This window comes from Procambarus clarkii, chromosome 20 (genome assembly GCF_040958095.1).
Source record: "Procambarus clarkii isolate CNS0578487 chromosome 20, FALCON_Pclarkii_2.0, whole genome shotgun sequence".
Taxonomy (NCBI): domain Eukaryota; kingdom Metazoa; phylum Arthropoda; class Malacostraca; order Decapoda; family Cambaridae; genus Procambarus; species Procambarus clarkii.
In genome coordinates, this window is record NC_091169.1 from 44951078 (window position 1) to 44961839 (window position 10762).

The following is a 10762-nucleotide window of genomic DNA, read 5'->3' on the forward strand; positions in this document are numbered from 1 at the left end:
GCGGACGAGGCTACGAACAGATTAGCAGTATAATGAATATATTATTATTAATTGATTATACTTCGTGTATAATATATTAAGTATAATTATTATAATTATGTAATAATTCAATTATTATTAAATTAATGTTGCGCTGTGTTATTTGATGTTCCATTGTGTTCTTTGGCTTTCCCACTCTACGGTGTTCTGTATTGTTGCTTGGTGTTCAGCGGTGTTCCCTGGTGTTCTAAGGTGGTTTATGGTGTTCCAACGTGCTTAACCTCATATAATGACTCAACTACCCAGGCTAACAATAAAAGCTGAAATCACACTCCATGGCAGGCGCGCGAAGGATGACAGGACTAGCCAAACTACAACTTTTTTTCTTATAGAGGTAAGTCATTTTCCACATGTGTAAGAGAGATTATCTTAATAGATGTGATAAATATTGACTTATTACATAAATGTCTCCTCATTCAGCACATTTAATTTATAGGTTATGGGCTAATCCAAGCATTTTTATAATTTACAAATATAATTTATGGCTTATGAAACTCTCAGAAAATTACTCGCCTTAAACAACCGTTAGACTCACTTTACACAGCTGGCAGTCTCACCTTTCACAGCTGGTTGTTTGTTGTTATAGATTAAGCTACTCGCAACAAGTTCCAAGTAGCACGGGCTATGGTGAGCCCGTAACTTACCTGGCACAGGAGCGGGGCAAGTAGCACGGGCTATGGTGAGCCCGTAATGGACTTACCTGGCACAGGAGCGGTGCTGTGTCTGCTGTCACAGCTGGCTGGTTGTCTAACCTTATACAATTGGTAGACTCACCCTACACAGCTGGTAGACTCACCTTACACAGCTGGTAGGCTCTCCTTACACAGCTGGTAGACTCACCTTTCACATCTGGCTGAATAATCTTACACAGCAGGTAGACTAATCTTACACAGCTGATAAGACTCACTCCAAAACAGCTGGTAGACTCACCTTACACAGCTGGTAGACTCCGAGTAGTTCAATGTCTTGCAGCATGATGCCAAGATTATCTCAAGAATTAGCCTCGTGGCCTCTGTCGTTAGCAGCTGTTCTTCAATTACCGTAGCTGTAAATGAGCCATATGACGTACACATTTATAATCTTTCTACGAGATTTATTTGCAAAATGCGTTCAGGTTCAGAGGTTAGCTCAGCATTTTTAGGTTACCTTAGTTTGTTCGTTTGTTAAAAGTTGTGAGAGAACAGAAAAGTTGTTGATTCTCACCACGTGTTTCATCGGTATAATTTCTCGCTGGCTTCTTCCTTTGACTTATACGGTATAGGCTAATAGTGAATAAGGATGACTGTTATATATGTTATTTTAACTTTAATTTGTTTAATATAAAAAATGTAAAGCGTACTGAGAAGACATCGACATATCTGGCACTTGTGGTGATTATCGTATTTTGTCTCAAACTCCTATAACTATGATAAGAGCCCCTTATCCTGTGGTAGAGGAGGAGTATATGGCATAAGAGTGCCACACACACACACACAGTCGAGGAGGAGAGGGGGACTCAGCAAATATACAGTGCCAAGCGTCTGGGTAATCTTGACACGATGCCAGGCAGAAAGAGCGAAGCTGATGCCCCTCCTCCCTCCACGGCGGCCAGCGACACACTGACTGGGACACTCCCCGGGGACCTATGTAACGCTTATACAACTACCCTCCACAAATTATCAGAATGAACCTCCACACTTTTCAAATATATTATTAACAAGAGTATACGATTCAATTCAATTTCTTTCCTTATTATGCACCCCATACCCATCCCGTGGGCGGTGGTGAAAATGATTACAGAGATACATAATGGGTTCAGGAACTGAACCCTCTAGTACGTTTAGCTAAGCAAATAACAATCTTTTGACGCTAGTTACAAAATTATTAATGTTATACATACATGTACACATACTCATACATACATGTACATATATATACGTATACATATATACATACAGTATACGACTTCCGATCTGTCATTATTCATACATATTCACCTAGTTGTGCTTGCGGGGGTTGAGCTCTGGCTCTTTGGTCCCGCCTCTCAACCGTAAATCGACTGGTGTACAGATACCTGAGCCTACTGAGCTCTATCATATTTACATTTAAAACTGTGTATGTGTATGCATTTAAAACGTAGCTTAGTGTGTGTGTGTGTATTCACCTAGTTGGGTTTGCGGGGGTTGAGCTTTGCTCTTTCGGCCCGCTTCTCAACTGTCAATCAACTGTTTACTAACTACTTTTTTTTTTACCCACACACCTCAGGAAGCAGCCCGTGACAGCTGACTAACTCCCAGGTACCTATTTACTGCTAGGTAACAGGGGTTCACGATGAAAGAAACTTTGCCCATTTGTTTCTGCCTGGTGCGGGAATCGAACCCGCGCCACAGAATTACGAGTCCTGCGCGCTGTCTACCAGGCTACCAGGCCCCATAGTGTTGACCAAACCTTAGATATATATGAGAAATTAACTTAATTAAGTTCATTAGTCTGTTTTATGAGGAGATTAATTTCTAGTTTAGCCCATTAATCTCTTATGAATTGATTAATTTCTAGTTTAGGTCATTAACCTCCCTTAGGCAGATATTTATTTCTAGTTTAGCCAATTAATGTCTGTCTAGAACGCGTCTGGGAGCACTCAGAACATAGGTTCGAACCCTCATCACGGCTCCTGTGGATTTGCTCTTTGATATATCACGTTAATATGATTTCTCAGTGTACTGTATTCAATGTTACAGTTGCCATAATATAAGGTTTGTAACTGGCAGGCATTGCAAGCTTTCAGAGGGTATATATCATGATTATCCAAACGAAATAATTGACTAGGATTTAGATCAATATATTAGTTCGGATTATATGGTTGGACATTCCTTGGCACATTAACGGCAGATTTGTTTTCAAATCCTTGTTTTTGTTTTCACATTAACTCAGTGATATGAGGCATAGATATTGTTTTCCTGACCAAGTTTGTATGAAGTCAGAACTACTTCAGTATGCGGTGCGTACGCCAAGTCTAGGTTCCCACGGCAGGACGGAGACATTTGGGCAAGGTTTCCTTTTACTTGATGCCTCTATTCACGTAGTAGTAAATATGTGCCCGTACCTAGGCAACTGTTGTAGGTTGTATCCTGAGGAAGGTCAGTAGTTGCTTAAAGGGGAACCTTAACAAGCCCAGCAGGCTACCTGTCCCCGACTACCGGAAATCAAACGACTAGTGAATATTTAAGTTAAGTTATATTAAGGCCTCTGCACACAATTTATCAAAGGTGTGTAGAGGCCTTCAGACTGAGGAACATTAAATGATTGTCATCATTGTTGGTGCGTGTCTGCGTTTAGGTAATGGCGTTAGTTATGATATATGTCCACTTTTAAGTGCAAGGGACATGAGAGAGAGCAGTGTCTGTAGAGAGGCGGCCCAGTTGTGTCCACGGACACCCCCACCCCCACCCCCCACCCCACTCGCGATAGGAACCTCCTCTCCTTGTCAGGACAACTGCACTTCGGCCAGCACCAGCGGAGTGATGGAGGCTGCAAAGAACCATCAATTTAAGCGTTACTGACATGTGGATTCAAAGTCAGATGTTTCAAACCACTAGGTGACCGATTAGCGAAATAGGTAATCCGACATGTTGTAGACATTAGTGCAGACGACATCAAGGTACAACTTCAAGCAGATGACATTCCTTAAATAGCTTGCGGGAGGAAGAGCTCAGTCTTGCGCATCAATCTGGCTTAATGTATTGTACTTTGCTTCAAGTTGATATACGTGTTAATCTTTATTTGTCTTCTTGGGATGAGGGGGGGGGAGAATTCAAAATGGGTCAACTCCTGTGGTACAGGAAAGTGTCGCTGTTCTCTCTCTTGGTCAAAATTAATCTGGTACAATCTGAGTTTAATTGCAGTTTTAGTAATCCATTTTAAGGGGTGTTGTCCATCTAAGATGAAGGCATTGGGACAGCCGTACAGGATTGGGAGTAGGCTTGTCTAAGAAACTTTTTACCAATCAAATACCTACTGACAACCTACATTTTCAGCTAATACGTCGTATTTTTCACAGTTTACTAGTCCGTATTGCTACAAAAAAGTAACCCAATATCCCCGTTTTCTAAGCATTAATAGGTTACCTATTAATGCTTAGAAAAGCGTTGTTTGGACTTACACATTTCTGTCTTGCCAAAACAGGTGCATTTTTGACGGCGTGACAAATTAACCGAGAGAACACCATTGATCATCTAGGATCCATTTTCGTGGTGCTTAATGGGAGAGGAGGGGGGGGGAGAACTGACTCAGGGTAACCTTGAGTGCTGCACTCAGTCCCTGGGAGTGTGGACACCTGGGTCAAACTTGTCCATATGTCGTGAGACATAGAAAAATTTGACAGCATTCCCTTTCACCTGAGGCTAGTTGCCCCCTAGCAGATATACAGGTACCTGTGAGGCAACTGTTGTGAATACATTCCGGGAAAATTCAGTCATTGGCTTAGAGTGGACCTCGATCAGCCAACCAGGCAACTTGGGACCAAATTCACGAAGCAGTTACGCAAGTACTTACGAACGTGTACATCTTTCTCTCAATCTTTGACGGCTTTGGTTACATTTATTAAACAGTTTACAAGCACGAAAACTTCCCACTCAGTTGTTGTCATTGTTATAAACAGCCTCCTGGTGCTTCGGAGCTCATTAACTGTTTAATAATTGTAAACAAAGCCGCAAAAGATTGAGAAAAGATGTACAGCAGGTTCGTAAGTGCTTGCGTAACTACTTTGTGAATCTGGCCCCTGTCCCAGACGATGGGAAACCACACTGTTAAAACATCAACAGTCTTGCCCAACCAGAAACGTAGCAACCCAAGCAACCCACCCAACCTTTCGAGGCCGATGTATATACAACCTCAGTATTACGGTAGTTTGATCACTAATTCCTCGCATTTTCTGCAGATTCGTCGATTGCGTAAAAACCGCGACATATTACGTGAAAATGTGAGCTGTCACGGGTAGAATATTGGGATTGAAAACTCTTGTCTAAAGCCTCTCTTGCTGTGACGTCTGTCAGGCGCCAGCCTTGTTGGCCGACTCCAGCTTTTTAGCATTTATATGACGATTTAAGGATTCTATTGTTGACAAGGACACCTCGCAGGTGGTACAGAAGCCTCTCCCAGCTGGTGGGACACTTCACAGAAGCAACAGGTGGTCACTCCTAGCCTGGGGGGTAGAGGAGGGCTTCTGAAGTGACAAGGTGCTATCTGGACGGTGTTAACATCCCACGAGTTCCCATATTACCTCCACCTCCTTCCCTATCCACCTCCTCCTTCTCCCCTATCCACCTTAACCTCCTTCTTCCCCACCATTCCGCTCCTTCTCCCCCACCCACCCCCTCTCTCCTTCCACAGCCTCCCCCACCCCACCCCCCTCTCCTTCCACAGCCTCCCCCACCCATGGCCTGCTGTCCACCGCTGCTTTTGACAAACACATTGCACACCATTTCAGTGGAGGAGTCTCTGAGACCTGAGAAAGTATGCACCCGTCTACGTCATCGCTGCTCTAAAAACAAATACCCTAATAACCAAATGTAACCTAACCCATCCGAACTTAACCTTATCTATCCTAACCTGGCCTGACATAACCTTATCTTTCCTAACCTGGCTCAACCTAATGTAACCAAACGAACGTACGATAATATGTTGTGTTTATGGGTAACGTCACTGTGACGTCATAATGTCAATGTTGGCACAGGTTTTGGACCCTACAGGATCCGCGGCCCTATATCTTCACCTGTCAAGGGTCCAACCCAACTTACGACGTCTCTTAAGACTGGATTAATTAAACTCTTGTAGCTCCGCTTACTTTGTTTAGATTTTGCAAGGTGCTTGGTGCCGTGTCCGTGCACCATGGGGTACGTGTATGGTACAATAGGGTGTGGGGGGTGGTATCACGGGCCGCGGGTGTGATACCAGAGTGCGGGTTTGATACCAGAGCGTGCGGGTTTGATACCAGAGCGTGCGGGTTTGATACCAGAGCGTGCGGGTATGACACCAGAGGGTGCGGGTACCTGGTGGAGCCACAGGTGTCAGTGAGCAGTAAGGATGGGTTGTTATGCTGGAGATGTTTATAGATAGCTTCTACGCAGTTATCTGATCTCCCTCTACACTGATTACCTGTCATATCTCTTGCACTCCTGATAGATGTAGTGTGCTGATTGTAAAGTTGGGGAGTACTCACCTAGTTGTGTTTTCCAGGGTTAAGCTTCGCTCTTTGCTCCCGCCTCTCAACTGTCAATCAACTGGTGAATAGATTCCTGAGCCTACTGGGCTCTATCATATCTACATTTGAAACTGTGTATGGAGTCAGCCTCCACCACATCACTGCCTAATGCATTCCACCTGTTAACTACTCTCACACTGAACAAATTATTTATAATGTCTCTGTGGCTCATTTAGATACTCAGTTTCAACCTGTGTCCCCTTGTGCGTGTTCCACCCGTGTTAAATAATCCGTCTTTATCTACTCTGGCAATTCCCCTGAGAATTTTGTGTGTGGTGATCATATCTCCTCCGACCTCTTCTGACATCCAGCGACATAGCGTGGTGTAGTGATGGTGGTGTGGTGGCGTGGTATTGGGGTGTGGTATTGTGGTGGTTGTGATGTGGTGGTGGTGGTGATGTTGTGGTGTAGTTGTGTTGTGGTAGTGGTGGTGGTGCAGTGTTGTGGTGTGGTGTTATGGTTACCTACCAAAATACAGCTACCTACAGCTGTATTTTGTTGGCCCGAAACAAACAGCATTATGGGTCTAGGTGCGAAGGTAAAAAGATCGTAGACAAGTCAGGCTCTTAACCCCTAAGCCAGGCTCTGAATCCCTAGGTCTGACTCTATCTCTAATGTAAGCTCTCAATATCTAAGCCAGGTTCTCTAACTCTATGCCAGGCTCTCTAGCCCCCTAAGTCTCTGTATCTAAGCTATATAAGCTATTCTCTGTATCTAAGCTATATAGGCTCTTAATACCTAAGCCACACTCAAACTCTCAAAGCCAGACTCTCAATCTCTTTCAGATTCCAAATCCCTGAGCCAGGCTCCCACTGCCTAAGCCAGGCTCCCACTGCCTAAGCCAGGCTCCCACTGCCTAAGCCAGGCTCCCACTGCCTAAGCCAGGCTCCCACTGTCTAAGCCAGGCTCCCACTCCCTAAGCCAGGCTCCCACTGTCTAAGCCAGGCTCCCACTGCCTAAGCCAGACTCCCACTGCCTAAGCCAGGCTCCCACTGCCTATGGTAAGACGTAAATATACGCACAGTGGAGCCAGCCTCTCAATACATCTCGCCACAACAAAATACTCGCTTTAATTTACATGGAGAAACAAAGCAGCGCCCTGAAAATAAGAGAGCTATTTTAAATGGGTAATTTTTCTCAGGTGCGCCTCCGTGCTGAAGATTTATGTGGTGTTAAGACCACATAAGACCTTAAGACAACTCTCAGTGTTGTTAAGTGGCACTTGACGGGCTGAGTGTATTGTGGTCAAAAGTGTCTACAGTCCAGCAGCTGCTATATGCCTATATCTCAGGCTTTACACACTTGTTGTAGAAAAAGTGTACTGTTAACCTGAATTTGCCTAAGGGCGACATATCTCTAGTGGCCTCGACGAGAACAGGAAGCCGGTGGCTTGTCGGAGATTCTTTCATTTTCCTGACGTTTTTTTTCCGACTGGATTTTAAACCGCATGGAAGGTTGTGACACTCCCTCTCTGGTGTCAGCACCATGGAAGGTTGTGACACTCCCTCTCTGGGGTCAGCACCATGGAAGGTTGTGACACTCCCTCTCTGGGGTCAGCACCAGGGAAGGAGTGACACTCCCTCTCTGGTGTCAGCACCATGGAAGGAGTGACCCTCCCTCTCTGTGTCAGCACCATGGAAGGAGTGACCCTCCCTCTCTGTGTCATCACCATGGAAGGTTGTGACCCTCCCTCTCTGGTGTCAGCACCATGGAAGGTTGTGACCCTCCCTCTCTGGTGTCAGCACCATGGAAGGTTGTGACCCTCCCTCTCTGGTGTCAGCACCATGGAAGGTTGTGACACTCCCTCTCTGGTGTCAGCACCATGGAAGGAGTGACACTCCCTCTCTGGTGTCAGCACCATGGAAGGTTGTGACACTCCCTCTCTGGTGTCAGCACCATGGAAGGGTGTGACACTCCCTCTCTGGTGTCAGCACCATGGAAGGTTGTGACACTCCCTCTCTGGTGTCAGCACCATGGAAGGAGTGACACTTCCTCTCTGGTGTCAGCACCATGGAAGGAGTGACCCTCCCTCTCTGTGTCATCACCATGGAAGGAGTGACACTTCCTCTCTGGTGTCAGCACCATGGAAGGAGTGACACTCCCTCTCTGTGTCAGCACCATGGAAGGAGTGACCCTCCCTCTCTGTGTCATCACCATGGAAGGAGTGACACTCCCTCTCTGGTGTCAGCACCATGGAAAGAGTGACCCTCCCTCTCTGTGTCAGCACCATGGAAGGAGTGACACTCCCTCTCTGTGTCAGCACCATGGAAGGAGTGACACTCCCTCTCTGTGTCATCACCATGGAAGGAGTGACCCTCCCTCTCTGGTGTCAGCACCATGGAAGGAGTGACCCTCCCTCTCTGGTGTCAGCACCATGGAAGGAGTGACACTCCCTCTCTGGTGTCAGCACCATGGAAGGTTGTGACACTCCCTCTCTGGTGTCAACACCATGGAAGGAGTGACACTCCCTCTCTGGTGTCAGCACCATGGAAGGAGTGACACTCCCTCTCTGGTGTCAGCACCATGAAGGTTGTGACACTCCCTCTCTGGTGTCAGCACCATGGAAGGTTGTGACCCTCCCTCGCTGGTGTCAGCACCATGGAAGGTTGTGACACTCCCTCTCTGGTGTCAGCACCATGGAAGGAGTGACCCTCCCTCTCTGGTGTCAGCACCATGGAAGAAGTGACCCTCCCTCTCTGGTGTCAGCACCATGGAAGGAGTGACCCTCCCTCTCTGGTGTCAGCTCCATGGAAGGTTGTGACACTCCCTCTCTGGTGTCAGCACCATGGAAGGAGTGACACTCCCTCTCTGGTGTCAGCACCATGGAAGGAGTGATCCTCCCTCTCTGGTGTCAGCACCATGGAAGGTTGTGACACTTCCTCTCTGGTGTCAGCACCATGGAAGGTTGTGACACTCCCTCTCTGGTGTCAGCACCATGGAAGGAGTGACACTTCCTCTCTGGTGTCAGCACCATGGAAGGAGTGATCCTCCCTCTCTGGTGTCAGCACCATGGAAGGAGTGACACTTCCTCTCTGGTGTCAGCACCATGGAAGGTTGTGACACTCCCTCTCTGGTGTCAGCACCATGGAAGGAGTGACACTCCCTCTCTGGTGTCAGCACCATGGAAGGTTGTGACACTCCCTCTCTGGTGTCAGCACCATGGAAGGTTGTGACACTTCCTCTCTGGTGTCAGCACCATGGAAGGTTGTGATACTCCCTCGCTGGTGTCAGCACCATGGAAGGAGTGACCCTCCCTCGCTGGTGTCAGCACCATGGAAGGAGTGACACTTCCTCTCTGGTGTCAGTACCATGGAAGGAGTGACCCTCCCTCTCTGTGTCATCACCATGGAAGGAGTGACACTCCCTCTCTGGTGTCAGCACCATGGAAGGAGTGACACTCCCTCTCTGTGTCAGCACCATGGAAGGAGTGACACTCCCTCTCTGGTGTCAGCACCATGGAAGGAGTGACCCTCCCTCTCTGTGTCAGCACCATAGAAGGAGTGACCCTCCCTCTCTGTGTCAGCACCATGGAAGGAGTGACACTCCCTCTCTGTGTCATCACCATGGAAGGAGTGACACTCCCTCTCTGGTGTCAGCACCATGGAAGGAGTGACACTCCCTCTCTGGTGTCAGCACCATGGAAGGAGTGACCCTCCCTCTCTGGTGTCAGCACCATGGAAGGAGTGACCCTCCCTCTCTGGTGTCAGCACCATGGAAGGAGTGACCCTCCCTCTCTGTGTCAGCACCATGGAAGGAGTGACCCTCCCTCTCTGGTGTCAGCACCATGGAAGGAGTGACCCTCCCTCTCTGGTGTCAGCACCATGGAAGGAGTGACACTCCCTCTCTGTGTCAGCACCATGGAAGGAGTGACCCTCCCTCTCTGGTGTCAGCACCATGGAAGGAGTGACACTCCCTCTCTGGTGTCAGCACCATGGAAGGAGTGACACTCCCTCTCTGGTGTCAGCACCATGGAAGGAGTGACACTCCCTCTCTGATGTCAGCACCATAGAAGGAGTGACACTCCCTCTCTGGTGTCAGCACCATGGAAGGAATGACACTCCCTCTCTGGTGTCAGCACCATGGAAGGAGTGACACTCCCTCTCTGGTGTCAGCACCATGGAAGGAGTGACACTCCCTCTCTGGTGTCAGCACCATGGAAGGAGCTACACTCCCTCTCTGGTGTCAGCACCATGGAAGGAGTGACACTCCCTCTCTGGTGTCAGCACCATGGAAGGAGCTACACTCCCTCTCTGGTGTCAGCACCATGGAAGGAGCTACACTCCCTCTCTGGTGTCAGCACCATGGAAGGAGTGACACTCCCTCTCTGGTGTCAGCACCATGGAAGGAGCTACACTCCCTCTCTGGTGTCAGCACCATGGAAGGAGCTACACTCCCTCTCTGGTGTCAGCACCATGGAAGGAGCTACACTCCCTCCCAGCAGTGGTAACTCTAGGCCAGTTCAGCCGCTGATGTTAGTTCCATCAG

At 47.7% G+C, this 10762-nt stretch overlaps 1 protein-coding gene across 2 annotated transcripts in view; it reads right to left on the reverse strand.

The window, feature by feature from the left end:
- LOC123755305 (galactosylceramide sulfotransferase) overlaps window positions 1-1636 on the reverse strand; it is an 87474-nt gene extending 85838 nt beyond the window's left edge. For both annotated transcript variants that reach the window (XM_045737796.2, XM_045737795.2), the window contains exon 1: window positions 970-1636. In XM_045737796.2, the coding sequence (XP_045593752.1) occupies window positions 970-1112 (143 nt within the window). In that variant the 5' untranslated portion in view covers window positions 1113-1636. The remainder of the gene's footprint in view (window positions 1-969) is intronic.
- Window positions 1637-10762: the final 9126 nt, after the last annotated feature.